Here is a 23,509-nt window from a genome sequence, read left to right on the forward strand (position 1 = left end):
TAACTTATGGTGTTTGGTGATCATTGTAATGCATTCATTTTTTATAAAAGGGTTTTCACTCTCCACAAACACATGGGAAGGAATTTAGCCTTTGGGATTGTTAACCACATCAAGAAATGCACTATCAATGGGGAGTTCATCAGACTCAGAATCAGGACAAATGTTATAATTCTGTATATCTAGGTTCTGATATGGCTCTCCTCACCTTATCCTGAGCGCCTCACAAATACTAGTGGAGTTTTCCTCACATCACCCCAGTGAGGTAGAGAAACGTTATCTACATTTTACAGATGGGGAACTGAGGATGAGAGAGATTGAGTGACATGACCAAGGCCATAAAGGAAGCCTGTGGCGAATCAGGAACTGAACCCAGGTCTCCCGAGTCCCAATCAGACCACCCTGTTGGCTTAATGAGATGCGTCATTCAGTAAGCTGCAGCATGTTGTAGGTTCAACCCCTGCTGAGCCAGCCAAAATAAAGTCCAATAATTTAATTCCCAAATCATAACGGGAAAGAGTTTGAGTCTGATTCTGCTCTCTCATTTACACTATAATAAATCCAGAATAACTGGGGATCAATGGAATGACAGAGATGTAAAATCAGTGTAAGTAAAAACAGAAACAGCCCTTTCCCCTTTAAAGATTTTCGAACATAATGGCCAAAATACACAGAAATGTATGATTTAAAATTCATGTAATTCTGTCATCGGATATGATCTTGAGGTTTCTAGCATTGCTGAACTTTTATGGACTTTCCCTTTCACATGCTAACTATCCTTTACTGATATAGGACTTCATGTCACATTTTTAGGTAAAATCTTAAGGGACATAAACCTCCATCAAGATTTAACATCCAGCTGTATTGTTCCTATAAGTTTTACTATTGGGTGAAATTTCAATTTAAGAGCTTGTTCAAGGTAACAGACTTTATACATCTGTTTTGTTTCTACTGATCATATCCTTGTAGTTTTAGTATTCCTAATTCCTGCCCTGGGTCTTGCAGTTACTAACCTGTTGCTCTATGACTGGGGATAAAAGGAACAGTAGGCTCTTGAGAATTGTATAGTTGGCAATTCAGGGGACACCAAATAGCTGGTGAATTACCTGATCATGTATAATCCAAGATACCATGTAATGACACACAACTGTATTTCGCACAGAAGAGTTTCTGTGAAATATACTATATCATGATACAATATGAAGTTAACTTGGACTTATTTCGTCATTGTATAATATTTGCTATTTGATACAAAATGAGTCATTTACGGGTCACGGGCAAGGCGTACCCAGCTGGGGACGTATCTAGGCAAAGTAAAATGATCAATTTATCCCATTTCAGTTTCTACTAACAAACTGAAAAATAAGATGATAGATCATCCCACAAAACTCAGTGTAAAAGATGAAACTGTAACATTAATATTTGCATGACTTCCGGATACTTGAATCTGATTTTCTGTTTTACACAACACGGCATAATTATTAATGGCCATGTAGAACAATGTCAATGCTAAACAATAAATATCTTTTATTATTAAGCTCTGAGCTGTTTTTCCCATTACAAGGACCAAATGGAAAATAATTGAAGGCTATATCTCTCATGTATTCAAAGTGTTGCATGGATGCCAAGAAATGCCAACATATTCAAATCCTTTAAATTAGCACACTTAAGAGTCAATTTAAGCATTCTAAGTTTGGCTCATTAATTTTAGTGGAAATATTTTAATTCAGCTACATCTTATTGCTCATTGAGACTTCTACTAAGGGTATTTTTTTTATTAAACTGAATTTGCAGTATGTTTAAGAATCATTCATGTAAACATTTTCAGCTATAATGTCACAATCTCTTTACAAATCAGTAAAAAGGCAGATTTCTAACACTGCATCTCCAATCATATTACTGCCTGCTGACTTTTAAACACATTTTATTTCAGTAAACATGGCCGAAATAAAATGGACAGAGAATAATTAAGTGAGAGAAATGTGGAGAGCCATTGGGTTAAGATAATATTTATTAATTTCTGCCCTCTATTAGTACACCTTCCAGTGACCTCAAGCTGCTACCCAGGCAGCAAGGGAGACACTGGAAAGAAAGAAAGAAAAAATTGCAACTGTCTTCTAAGGAATTTGTCTTTGCTGGGACTTGAAAAAAGGACCCTCAGATCTGAAAGAAAAAGTGCTACCATACCTGAGCTAAAGGAGAATTCCCATTAACTACAGCAGAAGTAGTTTTAGAGGTAGCACTCAGGCCTTCAATCTCTAGAACATAAAGCTATTATCATATGTAGTGTGTTCCCAGTTTCCCGTAATGACAGTCTACAAACAAGCTGACTGGGAGGGGACCTTTACCCCTTTTAATTGGGCTGACAAACAGAGAAAGGTTGGAAATACCAAATGGAGTTGAGTTATTGATTTCTTCTGTCTCTATGTAGCTACTATCAACATTCCTAAGGAAGAGCTCAAAACACTTTAAAAAAAAACAACCCACAAAAACCTAACTGTGGAGGTCTTGTCCATTAGCCCGGTGTTCCCTTAGCCCTAGGGGCCTGATGCCTCTCATGTGAGGTTGAATCCTCTGGAAACTCTTGCCTATAAGATTTTTTAATTGATTTAGCTTAATGCAAAGGAGAGTAAAAATATTATACTGGAGGCCTTTGGGGCTCAAGAACCTCTTTCGCCTGCATTAAAACCTCTGCTTTTACATCTGACTTATATGATCTGTGTACGTGAAAGGAGATGCTTCAAAACACTAAAATACAAAGAAATAAACCTCATGGCCACTACCATACTTCTCTGCAGCTTTCAAGCTACTATAGGTACTCTCTGTAAGCACCGGTAATCTAACCACAAATCTGCTTGGCCTCCAAGCAGACACTTACCAGTAGAATTCTGTTTCTTTCTCATTGACTCTCTGAATGGGGTGGCAATGAAAATTTACTAAATTATGGAATTGCACCTGAGCTTCCAATGTTTTTCAGATTCTTTGGCTTCTGCCAATCTCTCCCCAACTCAGCCTCCCAGCAGGCCGGTTTCTGTTCGTGAGCAAGAGCCTGTGTGGATGTGCGTCCCTTGATTTCCACCCCTCCTAGTTATTCTTTTTATTCATGTCTTTCCCTCCAGATTTTTCTGGTTTGTTTATTTAGGTTTTGTCTTTCTTCCCTGTGTATGATATAGGGGAAGATGCGGAAGATGTAACACCAAGCAGAAGGGAAAAGGGAGCGTCTAAACCAGACTTAATAAAGAGACCTTAATGTGTTATTGAAAATCACCTTTTCCAATACAATCATGAGAGATATTACAAGGCCACAAGACTTTGTAAAGTGGCAATACTAATTGCACTGGCTATCAGCTGCATTTTAGCTTTTGCTGAAATACCGTTTGCAACTGCAGAGCACTTGTGTTTTAGCATGAGTTAGCAGTCTGGATGCTGCAGGACTAAGTGACTGTTGGATTCATATGGCATCTAAGCTTGCTGTACTCTTATCTACTGGTGCCAGAGTTTAGAGTGGAGATAGGGACCTGCAATGGCTGACAGTTGATGCCATTGCTATCAGGTCTCTTTTTCTTTCCTGGTGAAGATTCAATATACTGTAATTTGCTGCGTGGTCTTCATGATTAGCTAATTAAGCAACCTTCATTACTTGTTATTATGAAGGTCAAAAAGCTAATGCATCTGTAACAGGAAGTGGCCAAAGCTAATGGGTCTTCCACATGTAATCTTAATTGATGCAGAAGAGTAGTTTCTAAAGCAATATGCACTGTTCTCCAGTTCTTTTGCAACAGATTTAGTTTTCAAATTGAAAAACTGTACCACATTGCGGAAACAGTGAAAAATACGGGGGAGAGGGGGAGATGGATAGAAAAAGAACATTATTGAAAGATCTAGAACATAGCAGCATGTTACCAATATTTTTTACCACAGCAAGAATTTAGATACCCAAAACTGCCAATCCCACCTTTACTAGTCTGAGCTCTATCAAGGGAGTTACTAGGGCACAAAGTCCCTGGTGATGTAATTAGAGGCACCTCCAATGGTGCAACAGCCATTTCCAGGTGCAGAGAACTTGACCCTTTCTTAAGCTACTGGGGCTATTTCATTTAGTTTGATCTCCCATCATGCAAGATACCAGGGCTCCTTATTAAATGATGGGGGCCTGGAGACTCCATCCATTTAATTAGTGCCATCTTGCATGATGGAAGTTGAAACCAAATGAAATTACTCTGATAGCTCAGGAAAGAGCACTAGTACTGTCATGATGGGAAAGTCACTGGCCTGCGTGCTACTAGAGGACATTTTCCTTTATCTATTAATAATAGACTAAAACCTGACATCTTTGTTCATAATTCAGTCCTGCAACCCTTCCTCAAGCAGCTAGTCAGTGACAGCTATGCATGAGTGAGGACTAAGTAAAAACCAAGTAAGAATATTGGGATTTTTGCCTGAAGTCTTTTCAGAGTGTGTCCTTATTGTGGGTACATCCACGAGCCTTCCATTAGCTTCCATCACAAAGCCAATGTAGGACAGAGAGAGACCAGCACTCTCCTGGGAGTGGTACTGTGCGAAGAATAAAAGCACTTGTTACATGAGGTTAGAAGAATTAGCAAATATCAACCTTAACAGGGTTAACTATATCACTGTAACTAATGAGGCCAGTCCTCAGCTGGTGTAAATCAGTGTAGCTCCATTGGCTTCCACAGAATAACATCGATTCACCCCAGCTGAGGATCTGGTCCAAGTGGTTTAAAAAAATCAAATGGCACATCATATCAGTGAGGAAAGAACAGTCTTTGCACAACCAACATACAGGCATTTCAGCACAAGTAGCATTCCTCTTGGTATCACAGTGTGGGGGCAGCACAAAGGTAACCATTAAGAAACCGACACTGCTGTATCTTCATGAAGGGAAGTTTTTTCCACTCTCATGGGATATAATTTGTCTCGGTGTGACCTTTACTTTCATAATAAGCTATATCTTTTCCCCTGTTGTCTAGCTCTCCTGACCTTAAATAGCAGTGCATTTCAATTCACACTCTGTACCATGCCTACAGATATCACTGATCCCACACAGTGGGATTAGAGACACTATCCTCAGCCTTAAATGAAACTTTTAGACCTGTTTACAAGCAGATAACAATGTATAACACTGGAAACACAATAAAACTCTAAATTTCTAAGTTTTGGGCTAATAAATCTGCCTAGATTAATTTTTGGGATATTACTTCGTGGATGCTGGAAGGGCAGGGATTAAGAATCTTGTCATTGTATCAGCGTAGCAGCCGTGTTCGTCTGTATCAGCAAAAAGAACAGGAGTACTTGTGGCACCTTAGAGACTAACAAATTTATTTGAGCATAAGCTTTCATGGGCTACAGCCCATTTCTTTGGATGCATAGAATGGAACATACAGTAAGAAGATATTTATACATACAGAGAACATGAAAAGGTGGAAGTACCCACAGCAACTGCAGGATTGTCTGGCTATGTGGACTCTCTCTTCAGGCCCTATGCTACCAGCACTCCCAGCTATCTTCAAGACACCACTGACTTCCTGAGGAAACTACAATCCATCGGTGATCTTCCATGGCCACTATGGATGTAGAAGCCCTCTACACCAACATTCCACACAAAGATGGACTACAAGCCATCAGGAACAGTATCCCTGATAATGTCATGGCAAACGTGGTGGCTGAACTTTGTGATTTTGTCCTCACCTACAACTATTTCACATTTGGGGACAATATATACCTTCAAGTCAGTTAGGGTGACCAGACAGCAAGTGTGAAAAATCGGGATGGGGATGGGGGGTAATAGGAGCCTATATAAGAAAAAGACCCAAAAATCAGGACTGTCCCTATAAAATCGGGACATCTGGTCACCCTAAAGTCAGTGGCACTGCTATGGGTACCCACATGGCCACCCACATTTTTATGGCTGACTTAGAACAACGCTTCCTTAGCTCTCGTCCCCTAACGCCCCTACTCTACCTGCGCTACATTGATGACATCTTCATCATCTGGACCCATGGAAAAGAAGCCCTTGAGGAATTCCACCATGATTTCAACAGTTTCCACCCCACCAGCAACCTCAGCGTAGACCAGTCCACACAAGCGGTCCATTGCCTAGACACTACTGTGCTAATAAGCGATGGTCACATAAACACCACCCTATACCGGAAACCTACTGACCGCTATACTTACCTACATGCCTCCAGCTTCCATCCAGGACACACCACACGATCCACTGTCTACAGCCAAGCTCTAAGATACAACCGCATTTGTTCTAATCTCTCAGACAGAGACAAACACCTACAAGATCTCTATCAAGCATTCTTAAAACTACAATACCCACCTGCTGAAGTGAAAAAACAGATTGACAGAGCCAGAAGAGTACCCAGAAGTCACCTACTACAGGACAGGCCCAACAAAGAAAATAACAGAATGCCACTAGCCGTCACCTTCAGCCCCCAACTAAAACCTCTCCAGCGCATCATCAAAGATTTACAACCTATCCTGAAAGATGATCCCTCACACTCACAGATATTGGGAGACAGACCTGTCCTCGCTTACAGACAGCCCCCCAACCTGAAGCAAATACTTACCAGCCACCACACACCATACAACAAAAACACTAACCCAGGAACCTATCCTTGCAACAAAGCCCGATGCCAACTCTGTCCACATATCTATTCAAGTGACACCATCATAGGACCTAATCACATCAGTCACACCATCAGGGGCTCATTCACCTGCACATCTACCAATGTGATATATGCCATCATGTGCCAGCAATGCCCCTCTGCCATGTACATTGGCCAAACTGGACAGTCTCTATGCAAAAGAATAAATGGACACAAATCTGACATCAGGAATCATAACATTCAAAAACCATAGGAGAACACTTCAACCTCTCTGGCCATTCAGTAACAGACGTTAAGGTGGCAATTTTGCAACAGAAAAGCTTCAAAAACAGCCTCCAACGAGAAGCTGCTGAACTTGAATTAATATGCAAACTAGATACCATTAACTTAGGTTTAAACAGAGACTGGGAATGGCTTGGTCATTACACTAATTGAATCTATTTCCCCATGTAAAAGTATCCTCACACCTTCGTGTCAACTGTCCAAAATGGGCCATCTTGATTATCACTTCAAAAGTTTTTCTCCCCTGCTGATAAAAGCTTCTCTTAATTAATTAGCCTCTTACAGTTGATATGCATACTTCCACCTTTTCATGTTCTCTGTATGTATAAATATCTTCTTACTGTATGTTCCATTCTATGCATCTGATGAAGTGGGCTGTAGCCCACAAAAGCTTATGCTCAAATAAATTTGTTAGTCTCTAAGGTGCCACAAGTACTCCTGTTCTTTTTGTCATTGTATCGATACCCTCATCCCTAAGTGGTCTTTTACACTGAACATTGTATTAAGTCTCTAATGATCCCAGCTATATAACAAGATACTTTCCTCCTATAGCGTATATTACATTGTGTAGAGTATATGGAAAAGTGATTTCATTCATTAGCAAAGGGACGAGCTAAACTTGAAATGGTTGAAAGTGTAATTCTCCTTAAAAGAAAATATCTATCATAGGGACAATATTAGAGGGCATTAATGCATGTTTAAATCCTCCCTGTTTTATTCTTCATTGGTGCAGTTTCTGAGACATGGCTGTGATCTCAGTGTCCTTTCATTGAGATACTATACAACTTCTCAGATGAAATATTGTTTTTCATACCGTATCTCTTAGGGCCAAATTCTGCTCTTGGATGAACATTGTGCTTCTTTGTACCAAGGACAAAGGCTGCTGATCATGGACATCCAAGAGCAGCATTTCTTCCTTAAATTATACTGCCAAAAGAGTGTTGGGACTCCAGTAACTCTGAGAACAAAGTATAAAAAGTACTGACAAATGAGCAAACGTCAGACACGAGTCTACAAACACACATCCGTACATGTCATATGGACCAGACACGCACACTGTATGTATGGTGCATAAACACATGCACCCATATACCTCATGCACTGTGCAAAAACATACATACACACTGTCCGCATCTCACACATACCACACTTGTAAACATTATATGCACAGCGTACACTAATATACACATATGCCATTTGCACCACACACACATACGAGCATGCACATGTATGCACACCATATACATCAGAAGAACATATACATTGCAAATAAAACTGATCTCAGGTACACCATAAAGTATACTATGAGGTACATAATAAAACCAATTTTCAGTATGACCTCTTATATAGTGGTAGAGTGCCTCTTAGTCTGGGACAGGCAAACCATTTTGGGAATATCACTCTCCACGCATCTCCAAACTCTGGGCCAGACTCTCTCTCTTGCACCAGAGCTCTAACCATGGAAAGGGGGGGGGAGCATCAAAAAGCTGGTTACAGCTGATTCTGAATCACAGAACTGTAGGACTGGAAGGGACCTTGAGAGGTCATCTAGTCCAGTCCCCGGCACTCAGGGGAGGATTACATAATAATTAGACCATTCCTGATAGGTGTTTGCCTAGGGAGGTCGTGGAACCTCTGTCAGTGGAGGATTTAAGAACAGGTTAGACAATTTGTTCCCGTGCTTAACTACCCTGACAGTGAGGAAGTTTTTTCTAATGTCCAACCTAAACCTCCCTTGCTGCAACTAAAGCCCATTGCTTCTTGTCCTATCCTCAGAGGTTAACGAGAACAATTTTTCATCTTCCTCCTTGTAAAAACCTTTTATGTTCTTGAAAAGTGTTACGTCCTCCCCCGCCCCAGTCTTTTCTTCTCCAGACTAAACAAACTCATTTTTTTTCAATCTTTCCTCACAGGTTATGTTTTCTAGACCTTTAATCATTTTTGTTGCTCTACTCTGGACTTTTCCAATTTGTCCCTATCTTTCCTGTAATGTGGCGCCCAGAACTGGACACAATACTCCAGCTGAGGCTTTATCAGCATGGATTAGAGCAGAAGAATTGTCTTGCTAACAACATTCCTGCTAATAAATCCTAGAATGATGTTTGGTTTTTTTTTTTTTTTTTTTGCAACAGTGCAGTGTTACGCTGTTGACTCATATTTGGCTTGTGATACACTATAACCCCCAGATCCCTTTCCTCGATATTCCTTCCTAGGGAATCATTTCCCATTTTGCATGTGTGCAATTGACTGTTCCTTCCTAAGTGGAGTACTTTGCATTTGTCCTTATTGAATTTCATCCTATTTATTTCAGATCGTTTCTCCAGTTTGTCCAGATCATTTTGAATGTTAATCCTACCCTCCAAAGCACTTACAACCCCTCCTAACTTGGTATCATGTCTGCAAACTTTATAAGTGTTTGCTTCCAGATTACAGCTCCTTTGTAACAACTGAGTGGTGCAAAGGAACTGATTACAGAAATATTTACAGGTGTGGATAAGCAATGGGAATTTGTACGGCCTCTCTCCATCCCACTCACTTCCAGCTATCAACTCCTGCTCTCCTCTGAAGGCAACTGTTGCTGGATCTAGCCTAATCCCTTCTACCCATCTGCAAATTACATTTTCCTAAAATAATTTCCCCTTACTGATCTCTACCTCTTATTCCTCTCTCCTCTATGACCCTTTCTAGTACTATCCCACTTCAACAATCTAAAGTCAACAATTCTCTGCAAAACCCTCTTCCTTCCTCATCTTCACAGACCCTTTTGGTTCCTATTGCAGTTATCCCTCTTTGTCACAGACAATTGCCCCAGCTACCTTCCACTCACCGTGATGCTTCCTGGGGGTACCCAGGGCTGTGAGACACTTTGTCACCCGGGCCCTTAGCGTGGAAAACGTTGACTGTGCCTGGCATCGGTCAGCTACCCAACTCCACTGCCCACCGAAAACACAAGCACTCCCCTTTAGGCCTTGTAGGTCCTGCTGCCACCCTACAGTTTAGCAACTGGCACAATGCAACACTCAAGCCCTCTGAGCACCTCCCTCGAGTGTCTAGCCCCTTGTCCACTGGACACTCAGAGTATTTATAGATCTGATGCTTCCAAAGAAACAAGACGTCCCAGCTTACATGTTCCACCTCGGATCACTGCTCTGCTTAATGCCACAGCATTTAGAAATATTTATAGCGAAATCAGTTCTGTGCTTAACAAAGCCCAGAGATTTCAGTAGTAGCAAATAGAAGTACTGGCAACAAAGGGTTACATGTAAAATAAAACCATAACACACATTCTAGAGCCTAGTCTTAATTAATAGAATATTCTCGTGTCTGATAGAGTATTGCTCACCCAAAATCCTTGGCTGTGACCCTCCTTTCATGAGACAAGCACACTGTCACTTGCCTCCTAGGTGGAGGATCCTGTGTGTTTTCTTGCACCCCACAATATTCCTTGCATCCCTGCTGTTTGTTTCACCCTGAAAATTTCCTCTCTGGGACATTTCACAATCTTTCGTTCTGCCCCTTTCCAGTATGCGGATAGGCACGTATTGCGAGGCCCAGAATACACCTATGACCAGACAGGCAGATAGGCATCGTTTCCTGTCTGAAAGGAACATTTCCAAGGTATGTAACCTCCTGGTGACCTGCCTTAACTCCAAGACCTTACGAACATAATTTTTAGCATAGATACATAACTCTTTAAATACTATCCACACATACATTTCACAGTAATTATGACGATCAATGGGCTCTTGGCAGAGACCTCATATCCTACACTTCGGTGAACTATTGTGCATATATCTGACCCAGGGCATCCCTGAAGCCCCTGTGTATCCCCTGTGCCCTCTGCCAGTTGTCGTCCCCAAGGGGTCCCTGGGTCACACTCACCCAGCTGCAATTCTTACATTCATGGTCTACTTTTCAAAGGTATCTTTACCCAACCAATCCCCCTTATACAGATGTCCTCAGACTCCACCAGCCTCTGCTCCCTGTCTGCAGAACTGCTTCATTAATTAGGGGTGGGAGATTGCCTAGAAGTAAATTTCAAACTTAGCCGAACTTCATTGATTTGAAATGTATTCATATGATTGAATCTCTGGCAAATTCTTCTGTTTCGTTAACTAAGTTTCTGTTTTTTTATTCCCCCCCAGCTGGTGGTCCAGTTTGCTCTAACCTGAATTATCAGTTTGTTAGATTAGTTCATCTCTAGCAAGACTTACATTTTACTGTTATGGCCCCCATCTATTTGACTTTAATATGGGACACAGGACTGCTGTACCATACTGCAGCATACAGCCCTCTCCTTTTAAAAACACGGTGAGCCTACAGCTTTTAGAGTGTCTATACAACCCCCCGTATCACTTCCTTTTATGAGAGAATCTCAACATTTCCTTTTCAAATTTAGAGAGACAGATTTGCAAAAGATCAGAAGCCAAGGACCATGTGCAAAAAAGCCTAACTGTGTGCCTAAATAGTACATGCATTTCCCACTACTGTAGGAGCAAACCAGGTATCTGGACAAACAGATGGCCATTTAGACAAGTATTTGTTCATGAACAAGTATTTGTTCATGCAAGTACCCAAATTGCACATGCAGTTACAAGAAATGCACTTCCAAATGAGGCATGTGTTTGCACGTGCAGCTGTGTTTCACTAACAGGCACAGTAACATCCCTTACCTACAGCATGGTGTTTTGAAGCGTAGGGCTTCTCTACACCATAGGGCAATATGCTCTACAGGGGTGTGATTTCTAATGTGCACTAACATACTGTGCATTAACTGGTCTGTGTAGACTCTACTGGTGTGCTTTAATGGAGTGCTGTTTGAAACTGTACTATGTTAAAATTCACTAGGGAAACTTTAGTGCATGCCAGAAGGGTCTACATGGACCAATCAATGTGCAACATGATAGTACGATTTAGAAATCACACCCTTATAGAACACATTATCTCACCATGTAGACAAGCCTTTAGTTAATGTTTCAAAGATGCCTTGAGATCATTGAAAGAAAGATGCTTTAAAGTGGGAAGTGTTACTATTAATAAGATATTGAAAAAGGATATACAGTCATCTACTCACACCACCTACTTCTCAGAACTCTTCCAGGGAAAGGGCATTCCAAAAATGATGACTGCTAGAAGCAAAAAGCTTGCTTTGTGATTTTCCTTGCAAATCAGACATTTGATTGTTTTGTATATGTAGAGATCATACTGTTCAGTAAGATTCAAGATCCTAATGCATTGTCTTTATAATTCCAGATAATTGTACTCTGTCTGACAGACATGTTGACTCTCCTTGTTAATATTTTTGAAGTATTTTTGATATATTAACCGATCGTTTAATTTCAGAACTGGTAAATTACAGACAGTTCCTTCACCATCACTTAAATGCCATATTTAGAGCAGAATAGTTTAGGTAAGCAGATTGCAAGTGCTTAAGGCTGTAAAACATAATTACGTACAGCCAACTGTATAACATGCTTGAAAAAATTATAAGCCTAGTCACTGAAATTAAAATTATTTCAAGATGAAGTTGTACAAATACAACTGCAAAAAGCTGCAAAATCCTATTAATTTATTCCAACTGCAGTGGGCAATGCAATGAAATTTCAACCCCCTTCTTCCCTGCCAAAGGGAGTTTAAGTGTAACAAAAATAATCAAAGCATGAATTTTAAAATCCAAATGTGGCACCAGAAAATATTCAGATATCATTTTTGTACTTATTTAAACTCTTGGGCATCAGCTGGTAACTTGGCATGGTGCTGCTTTAGTGTGTCAGGGCAAACATGAAATGCTAAATTTCCATACGTCAGCTTAGAATAGTTAATGATTCTACCACATCTTGGACAGCATGAAGGTTTTTCTGAAACTGCTGTCAAACTGAATCTTTCCCCTGATCAATAAAGAAGCACAATTAAATGTGCTATTTGTGGTGTCTGTAAGAATGGATTAGCAAAATACAGGAAATGCAGCTGGCAGGGACTAATTCTAGTTCTTAGGCAGCAATCCTACAAAGACTTAAATATGGGACTAGTGCTATTGAGTTCAATGGGACTACTCTTGGATAAAAGTTACTCACATAACTATGCATAAGCAGCATCAGGCCTTCTGCATTACAGATCTCTCTATTACACAAACTTTACCTCAAAGTTCTCCTGCTAAACTTCCCTTCCAACTCATAGTCACATGTTAACTAGTATTCTAATCTAAGGGACAATGGTTAATTGTTTTAGGAATGTTTGATCCACAGTTAGATCTTTCTACCTCAGCTAGAAGAGGTACAAAGACAAAGACGGCCGGTAAAATGTTGAGAACAAAGGTGCATCACTGAGAACAACCTTGGAAGGTATGACAATAGAATGTCTACATGTCATAGTTAATGTAAAGGGACACTAACTTGGAAATCATATTTCCATCAGAATTGTTTTCTATTACTGTTACAACTGAATGTAATATTACTGTAAGTGAAAGAAATCATAGGAATAAAATATGTGCATTTGATAGCATGTGGGCCCAGATTTTCAAAACAACTGAGGGGTTCATATGTTCAAAAAAGCTCAGTTCCCCCTGAGGTGTCTGAACACAGGTCAGATTTTCAGAAGTGCTCATTTCTCAGCAGTTTCCACTGAGAGATTTATGGCCAGATTTTCAAGAGATCCCCACCCCCAAACATACTGAGCTCTTTTTATAATCTGGCTACTTATTTTGGTGCTTAAATGGAAGCTGAGCTCTTATTGTCTGATTGCTTCCTTGTGTTCCCCCCGTCTGTCTGTCTGCCATATCCACCTGCTGGCTATCATCTTATACTCACATTGTAAGCTTTTTGCACATTAGCCATATGTACCAAAACACAAATGAATAAATAAATAAATAAATGGTGCTCCATTCCCTTGCAAATCTGGCCCTTAGCGCAAAGCCTGTTTCATGATTTGTTGATGATCACTGGCACTTCCCAGTCTCAGGCACTAGCAAGATGAAATCACTCATGTATAGCTCTGGGTTTTTTCCAGGCACTGTAAGAGACTGCTTACTAGTAACAGCAGTGGTGAAATTGAAATTGAAGAGGAAGGGGAGGGGAAATGAGGCTTGACCAAATGTTTTGTTGTTGTTCTTGGGCGCACCTACTTTCTCCTGCTAAAAACAAAACAAAACAAAACCCTTAAAAACATCCGTGGGGGACAGAAAACCTCTTAGAGATTCTTTCTTTACAGGAATGCAGTAATGTGTGTGTGTGTTTGTTTAAATTCAGGTCATGCTATAAAAAGGGGGCTCGAGCACTGATTCATTTCTTTTGCAGATGTCTCCAGAAACATCTCTAGTTAGATGTTTAGTTATATCATTTGAACTGGAAGATCATGTGGGACTAAAGTCACGCAGGTGCATCAATCACTTGTTCTCACATCCACTCCCCAGAGCACACTAACAAGAAACAGATTTTTTTTTAATCACACTTCTCCTGAGATACAAGTTCAGAGATGATGGTCTGACACATGCTAGAATCCTCATGGGGACATTTAATAAGCTCCACAATGGGACTGATCCTCGGCTGTGGCAAATCAGCGTGGCTTCACTGACTTCAGCAGAGCTACATCAACTTACAATAGATGAGGATCCAGGCTGGTAATTTCGTGGTGCTTAGTGTTGGCTGTCCCTTCATGTTTATGTCTAGGAAAAAAACACAAAGACAGCCCTCGTGTCTTTGATCTGCTGTATGTGACATGCTGCTATTTGGGGATGATGTTTTCAAGTGCTCTTGTTTTTTCTTAAATAAGGGGGAGGGGGAGGGGGACACTTTTCTGACCCTCACACCTATCCGTGGTTTTGAATAAGCTACATGGTATGCCTGTAAACAGAAGAAAAAAGCTCTTACATGAAACTTTTTAAAATGCAGAGGAAGATGGACAGCAAATGGGCTGGAAGCCAAGGAACACAACAATTAGCACATAGAAAGTTTTCAGGTTTTATTTTGTCAGTCAGCACTTAAGGAGGCTTTAGAGAGGGGGGAAAAACAATCCATTTATATATTAATCCACTACTGCTGTACTCTTCCTCTGTTTCATGGATTTAGTGCTTAGTTGCTAAACAGCCATATGCAGAGCTTTAATAAAAGGAGGTTTGTTTATTTTAGAAATAGACTCCATGTCCATTAGTTGACACAAAGAAATTAAAATAAAAAAAGCTGCCATCATGTTGGCTGATGCAACATTCTGAGTTTCAGTGGCGTATGGCAGCTTTTCCCCACTGGAAACTGGGAATTTTACTTAAAAAGCAGGGTAACAAAAAGCTGACACCTCTGAATCTGCGACTGGTGGTCAGCAGTTTGCTAAAGCGTCAGGTTGTTTGCGTTGCCAACAGTAAGGAAACTCAGTGTAACCAATGGGGGAAAAAACTTGACATCCTGCTCCCCCCACCTTTTCTGCCTTAATAGACTTGTCAAACTTCTGAAGAACAGCTTTACTGTTTCAACATGAAATATTGCTTTTTTTTATTATTATTATGAAACAGTTCTTGAGCAAGAAGCTGGCCAGCAGCGGGAGGCTAAGCAATGCCAATATTAATTAACAACATCCCAAATGAATCACAGTTTATGCATAGCGGGATGTTTGTAAGCATGTGAACTTTTAAAATGCTGTGTTGAGCATAATGGTTGCAGTTGTTTTTTTTTAATCAGACAAAAATAAGTGTTGCTTTGGAAGGGCATCCTATTAATTCTTTTTTATGGCCCCATTCCCAGCCTTTTGAGCTTTTGGCCACCTCTTTATTCTGAGGATACCATCACCCTTTGATCATCCCTCTTGCTTAGAGACTATGGCTGTGGGATACTATTTTTCCTCTAATTAAGAGAATGGCATACACAGCTGCCCACACTGAACCTTATATCTTCCAGCAGGGAGTGTATTGCAGTAGATTAAACTTGTCATCTGTGTGACCTATTTGTTTTTCTGCTGGCCAAGAAATTAGGAGTCCACGGGCACTCCCGGATCTGCCTTCCCCTCAGTGGTGCAATGTACTGGTTCCCTGTTACCTGGCTGCCTTTCTATTTCACAGTTTTCATAACCATGCATTCTGGTCTTTTCTGCACATTGTGCGACAGCATGTGACTCCAGAAGCAGATAGCAGCTACGGTAATAGACTCTGTCTTGGCTTCAGGAATATATAGGGATTTAATGGAGAGGAGTTGTAATACAAAATAAGAATATGGTTTAAAAAGTGCTCCCTTTGCGGAGAGTTTGCTGCGGCTTCTTTTCAGTGCTCTGGGCACTCGGAAGGAGTGGAGAAAGAGGAAGAAAAGAGAGAGAGAGAGAGAGACTGTATGTATAAAACCCACACTACCATGCCCAGACTTCTCCCACTGTTTCTGAAAATCAGATAGGCCTGGACTACAACCCCAGATCCAAACGCCCCTGAGCACGGGGAAGTTCAGATCCAAACCTCACACACTCATCTCAGCTAAAACATTCCTTTTAATGTGTTAATTTAGTAAAACATGATTCATAAGGCATATGAGTCCATAACTGTAAACATCAAATAACATACAGTAAAATGGAAGTAAAGAAACTAGCAGACCAAATATGCAACCAACCAGAACCCAAGGATTTAGCACAACAGCAAACCAAACAACTCATGGGCAAACTATCACCTAATGAGAAGGATCAATCCCCATCTGATGCAAACATAAAATCAAAGAAGCTGGCTACAGCTCTTTAATCTGTGTCCAGTTGGTCAAGTTTACTGGCAGGTGGTTTTAACTGGTCTCCCGATGGCTAAATTTTGCTTTGTACTTCATGGGTGAGCTAGTGAAGAAAGGTCTTAGGAAGCCGCTGTGCTCCTGCAATGCAATTGGGCAGAATTACTACCAAGTGGTTCAAAGAGCACCAAGGAGGAGGCTGGGTACTGGGCTGGATGGCACAACGGGACTTAAAGGAATGTATTAAGCCAGACACGGGTTGGGCATGCCATCTATAGCAAGCATTAGCCAACGCTGAAGGCAGCTCCTTTTCCAAATGTGCATCCTCTCAGCCACTTATTTGCAATCCTCCATGGTAATCAGGACTGGAACAACAGAGACGGCAAAGGGCAGTGCCCCTGGATCCCCCTAGAGCACTAGCAGGGAGGATTTAGCTATAAGTAGTGACATCCTGAGTAACTCCTGGATTTTTGTATTATAGGATATAGAGGAGATAAGAGCTCAACCTTATGTATATTGCAGAAAAAACTCCTCTGACAGCATATTATTCAGCCTCACTGCAAAGTGCAATACCCTGAAAAGTCACAGGTTCAGGTTTAAAAATTGCTCAATGGAATGAGTCCAGGAGAAAATGTACGTGTTGTTCTATGTGTTTAGTTATTACATAGCAAAGTTTGGGAGCCACCACAACCTAAACAACACCGATTTCAGTTTCAGTGCTGTAAATTCAGAGTAACTTCATTAAATACAATGGAATTACGCCCAATTAAGAGCCTGTTGAAAATCCATTGAATCACTGAAAGATTTTCATTGATTTCAACAGGCTTTGGAACAGGCCTTTACAGCTGAGTAACCAAAATCAAAATCAGGTCTTTCGAGAGGGTCTCATATTGCATGAAAGATCACCAGGTGGGTTTTGATAGGGTTTTATTCTTGTTTAGGAAATTCAATAATTTTATAGAAATTATTATACATATTATACAAATCACCATGTATCAACATGGACAAAACAATGTAGGTTTCAGAATCTCTTTCTCAGAAACCACTGAACTGTTCTTGCTTGAAGTAGACACCAGGCACGGAGAAGTTCATGAATGGTTAAAGTTTAGCAAAGTTATAAGCAACTGAAAATAGAGTCTTATAATAGGAAGTGCTGGGAGAACTTAACTAAAGGTGCTGCTAACAGCTCTGCCTACAATACACGTATTAGGTAAAATCCTAGCTCCACTGAGGGTTAATGGCAAAGCTCCCTTTGTTTTCAGTGAAGCCAGTATGTCACCAATTACATTCATGTGGATAGACAGACATGCATGTACACATACTTATTTGTTTTCCATTTCCCACCCATACTTCCCATTTCTACAAGAAACAATAGAAATGTAAGCAAAATGTAAACAGAATTACAAATTTATGTAGCAAAATATTCATGTTTAATACTAAAATATAATAACATTTATCATATATCCCAACAGAACCTAATAACCTTTGAGATACATGAATGTAAATTCATGAATCAAAGCATCTCTTTAAAACATGCTTCACATGTCTTATAATGATTAGTTTTATTTAAAGGTATGTATTTATATGGAAGCCAGACATTCCATTAAAAAAACCCTACAGACTGGTGAGGTAGTAAAACAAAAGATTTCTTCTTTTAAATTTTATGTGGGAAAACTCAAACCTGAAGAGTGTCGAGGTGTGACTTTACTGCCCTTCATATTAGTGGATGCTTCACAGAGTTGGTGTAATTAAGTACTGAGTCTGTGAAAGGAAAGTTTATTTCCCATTAAAGAGGCTAAACTGAGTGAGCTCTTTAAATACCTGGTGGGGACTAGCTGGGCCTTATTGTTCTCAGCTCCAGAATCTCAGCCCCTGAGCCTTCATTGATTCAAGAGATTTAGCAGGTAAACAGATAAATCCCACTTGAAGTCTCTTGTGTTATCCTCCAATGATGGTGGAGGCTGCACTGGCATTCTTGGTCATGCTAGTGTGGAAGAAAATAAAGGCACTATTTGAAAACAACAAGTATTTTGGGTTTAGATTCTGTTATCTTTACCCATGTTGAATATATCCAGTGATTTCAATGAGACTTTTCACACAGGAAGGTGTGATCCAATCAGAGGGAGGCTATAAAAATCTGGCCTTTAGTATTTTTTAAGCTAACTGATCAAAAATTCTAGCAATATCATCTCATTCAAAGGACATTAGCAGATATAGCTATATATTACATATCTAGTTATCAGAGAATCTACCACAAGATCTCTTACAGCGCAACGGGACAGAATGGTGCTCATTCAAGATTTCAAGCTAAAACTTTTAAGTTGTCATCTAATAGCCCTGAAAGGCCCCTATGCCACAGGCTGACAAATGAGACCAGACACATAGGGCCCAAGTATTAAAATAGTCAGGTCCAAAATTGCACTAATGTAATGCACTGCGGTTGCACGCACAGACACAAAGCCTGTTTGCAAGTAGGAACTGAACCACGAGCTTCAGAACCCAAAGCACAAGCCTCTGCCACATGCACTAAAGGGAACCTAACAGCTCCACCACTGTAGTAGGTTATTTAGTTGCTGGGATAAGCCACTAAAAGAAAGAGGATCACACACACCAGGCCAAGCATATCATATAACAGTACTAGATCAGGATATTACACAAGCATGATGAAAAGGTGACTGCATAGCTGATTTGCACAAGCAAACACAATTCTGCTAGTTGAATGTGCATGTGTGTGTGTGTGTGCATGCGCACATGTATACATATACACCTCTACCCCGATATAACGCTGTCCTCGGGAGCCCCAAAAAATCTTATCGCTTTATAGGTGAAACCACTTTATATTGAACTTGCTTTGATCCGCCAGAGTGCGCAGCCCCGCCCCACCCCGAGCAACGCTTTACCGCGTTATATCCGAATTCGTGTTATATCGGGTCACGTTATATCAGGGTAGAGGTGTATTTAAAAATGATAACTATCAGTATTAGTCCCGTCTTGGTGTCTCTTATTTGGAAATGTTTGTTTATATGTTAATTTGATTTGATAGACAGAAGCCGTGACCCACCCCTTCCTCCCATCTCTCTGTGGCGGTTGCTTCTTAGGTTATCAGCAGGGGTCAAACTTTGTGGTTGCGGAAGAGAAAGAAAAGTTGCTGATTTTTGAAATAGGCAAGGAAAGCACCAAAGGGCTGGTGGCATGGTTTAAGGTCCATATCTCACCGGCCATAAGGGTTAGAAGGAAATGTTGCATAGTATTGTAAAACCAGGGTCCCCAGCTTGTCTAATGATTAACAGGATATGTTGCTGGTCAAGGTATTTGAACTTCCCCAGGGGGTCTCTCCCTGTTGAGGACAAAGAAACAACCTCTAGGGGAGGCTGGAGTTTCTACCGTGAATTAAAATGTGAGTGGGCGGGACCCAGGAATTAGAGCAGGGGGAACAGAGACAAATTACATTTTAAATAGCAGTCTAAAAATGGATCAAGACTGAGCTATAACTCACCACGCCCCTCAACTGTTAGGTAGCATAGTCTAGTGGATAGGGCACAAGAAAGGGAGTGAGGCTTCTACTCTTGGCTCCGCCACTGACTTGCTGCATGACCTTTGAGCAAATCACTTATCCTCCAATCCACTTTATACTCTCTGGCTCCTGCCCTTCCCTCTCCCCTGCCTCTTTCTAAGGCAACCTTCAGGGCTCCTGCCCCTCCCTTTCTGCTCTTATTTACCCACCTATTCTCCACCTCCTGCTCCTCTCCCTCCCTGTGCCTATACACTCCTCAGCAGCCCTCCCTTCCCCCTGTCTGCACCTATATACCCCACAACCCCCTTCCCCTCTGTATCTATATACTCCTCAGCTATATACCCACCCCCCAGCTATTTACCTCTCAGCCTTCTCTCCACTCTGCTCCTGTCCACACCCGTCCACTGACTCCCCCCCCCCCTGCAGTGTCTTCACCTGTCAAATGGTGACCAGGATGCCCATCCTCTTTTGTAAAGCACTCTGAGATGCACAGATGAAAAGAGCTACATAACTACAACGTGCTATTATCGGGGACATCAGTGATGCCAGCCATCCTGCCCTTTAAAACCTGGATGTCTTACAAATGTATTTGCTGTCTGTTAGTTTTCTTTGTGCCTCTCTCTCCTGAGAGATTTCATCTCAGTGAAAGTGATGGGGGTCTCTGTACAAAGTGCGCACAAGCTCCACGTGGCTTGGCATCCTTACAACCGGGACTGAAAAATACAGTTCAAACATCTCTTAACAACCTATTATCTATGGATCATTGACAGTGTTGATTGTAACGGTTCTAAATGACTCCACTGGACTATTGTGTCAATAGATACTTAGGGAGTTTATAATCTGTGGATGCTTCTGGAATAACTGCACACTAAAAACCCTTATGAAATTTCGGATGAAAAGCAGAGATTGCTGAAGCAGTTAAAAAAAAAAAAAGTTCAGTGCAAAAATAGAAAACCAGCCATTTTTCACATGCCAGGCATAAAAAAATAGTGTCTGAGACCAGAGATTCCCCTCCCCCATAATGTAAAAATGCTCCAAAATATTTATGCCACGATACTTGAATGACTTGTTTTCCAACTGAGCTATAATCTTGGTCAGCAGGAATGCTATTGGTGTGCCTTGAAATGAACTGTTGCTATACTATGAAGGAAAGAAGCGGGGAAACTGTCGTGATTCTTAGCTGCAACTTTCCCTGTTGGTACAATGTGTGAAAGTCTGAAAATAAGGAGTGACAGAAGCTCACAGAAATGTTCATTTTCTCTCTTTGAGAAGTAGCATCGTGCACGTGTGTTTTAGTTTTCAAGAAAAAGCAATTCACAGGTTCATAGCATCAGCATGTAGAAGGTAGAAAGTGACCAATACACAAGGGCTTCTGTGGTTAGACAAATACCAAGCATCATAGGCGGCGTGTGAGTCTTTCCTTTCGGGAGGCTACGGAGCGCTGGAAGCTTCCTAGAAGTGTGGGGTGGGGGTGGGGGGGGGAGGGGCATCAGCGCATAGACTGTGGCCCCACCCCCACTCAGATTCCTCCCCTGAGGCTTTACACCCATTCCACCTCTTCCCCCCTGGCTCTGCTGCCCAGCCCTGGCCTTACGCTCTGCTGTGGGGCTCCTCACTGTTCCTCCCCACCCCCCATGGGCTCCTCACTGCCCCGTCACCCACCCCCGGGTCCTTACCACCCTACCCACCCTTGGGATCCTTACTGCCCCCTCTCCAGGGTTCATTGCTGCCCCACCCCCCTGGGCTCCAACTGAGCTAAGGTAGCGCCACCTCCCCACCGAGTGACGCTGGGAATGGGCCCCTAGACTGCACTCACAGCCGTGCTGACACCGTCCCACCAGCATCCGGCCCTGGGCTCCCCCGGCAATGGGCTCCCCGAAGACGCCCGCGGGCAGGCAAAGCCGGAGCACCATGCTGAGAGCAGGCGGGGGGGGAGAGGAGGAGTGGGGGCAGGGCCTCATGGGAAGAGACTAAGCAGGGACAGGCCTCGGGACAGAGCGTGGCCAGGGCCATGGTCTGGGTGTCAGTGGCTCCCCCACTTCTAGGGAGCTTCTCACTCTTCTGGCCAGCGTAAAAGCAGCGGGCCAGCAGGCCTCCAAAGGGACGTGACCCATGTCGCATCTGGCATTTGGCCCCTGCATGGCCAGCCTTTTTTATTTCCCCAGGCCTATTATACGCACCACCCATGCCAAGCATCTCAACTTACGCGGACGTTTGGCACTTTGCAGGATCAGGCCCATATGAAAAAAATTACATAGTAATTTTGTGGAAAAAAAACCATATGTCCACTGCATAGTAGAGACCAAATCCTAGGCATCTTGCTCTTATTAACATCACATTGTTTTTGCTGCTTTCATCCAGACAGGATGAATCAAACGGACAAGACCTACAGGATTAGAACCTAAACTAAAAGTGCTATTGGCATGTTCATTTTTTACTTAAGGTAAAGAAGTACAGAAGCTGCATTGGTGTAATTCAGAGCAGATTGTGGTCCCTACATCTGCAGAGATCAAAGGCTGGCTCATGACTCCCCCAGAAGGTGCTAGCATTTAGTCAACAGGGAAATAACTTGTATGTTTAACGAAGACTTGACAGTATGTTGCAAAGCATTATTTAAATAGACTTCCATTCACGTTATTAATGTCTTTAATATGGATTCTCTTCCCCTTCTCTCTTTTTATTACTTTGTGTGTCTTTCTGATTATTTAGAGAGTTGTGAAAAGAGCTGGTCAGCACTTTGGAGTTCCCACTGATCATCAGCGACAGATGCAGACTATAATATTAAGCCAACCAAAAGAATCCCAGCATTGTCCTTTCTTACCTCTCTAGGGAGAGAAGGCAAACACATCAGTAACCTCTTCCAACTTCCTACTATGCAGCAATAACAAGTCTGCAATGACTTCACTGTGTTCTTTTGACTTGGAATATGGAAGCACCAATGGCCTTCTAATTACTGAACGATATATTAAGCTGACCAAATCTGAAGTCCTGGACGATTTTAGGGACAGAAGTCCCTGAGAACATCTTGCATCATCATCAGAAGGATCTGTGAACACTTCAAGAGTTTGTTTTTGGTTTTTTCCTTACGCTGGGCTGCCCTTTCCTTAGGCCAACAGCTGGTTTTGACAGCCGGGATGTTTGATGATGTAGATGTCACACATGGGAAAAGGGTCAGGGTTTCAAAATCATTTGGCAGGGTAATGGAAGGAGACAGCTCAGCAGCAGCAAAAGCCAGGACATTTCAGTGTTCAGACATAATGTCAGGACACCAGGACAGTTAAAGGAAATCCAGATTGTCTCAGACTCACTAGAACATCTGGTCATCTCCTAATACATTGGCAGAGTTTTCAGATGACTCCAAATTTATGTGGATTTTTTCCCTCTGGATGCAATTTGCT

The 23,509-nt window shown here is 41.6% G+C and overlaps 1 protein-coding gene across 4 annotated transcripts in view; it reads right to left on the reverse strand.

Annotated features, from left to right (window-relative positions):
- CDH4 (cadherin 4) overlaps positions 1-23,509 on the reverse strand; it is a 627,456-nt gene that overhangs the window by 141,449 nt on the left and 462,498 nt on the right. The window contains exon 1 of one of the 4 annotated variants that reach the window (XM_044986661.1): positions 22,933-22,970. The exons of the other annotated variants lie outside the window; for them this stretch is intronic. Coding sequence (XP_044842596.1) covers positions 22,933-22,959 — 27 coding nt within the window. The 5' untranslated portion in view covers positions 22,960-22,970. Of the gene's footprint in view, positions 1-22,932; positions 22,971-23,509 lie in introns of those variants that run through there. 4 annotated transcript variants of the gene reach the window in all.

This window comes from Mauremys mutica, chromosome 13 (assembly GCF_020497125.1).
Source record: "Mauremys mutica isolate MM-2020 ecotype Southern chromosome 13, ASM2049712v1, whole genome shotgun sequence".
In the NCBI taxonomy this organism is placed as follows: domain Eukaryota; kingdom Metazoa; phylum Chordata; order Testudines; family Geoemydidae; genus Mauremys; species Mauremys mutica.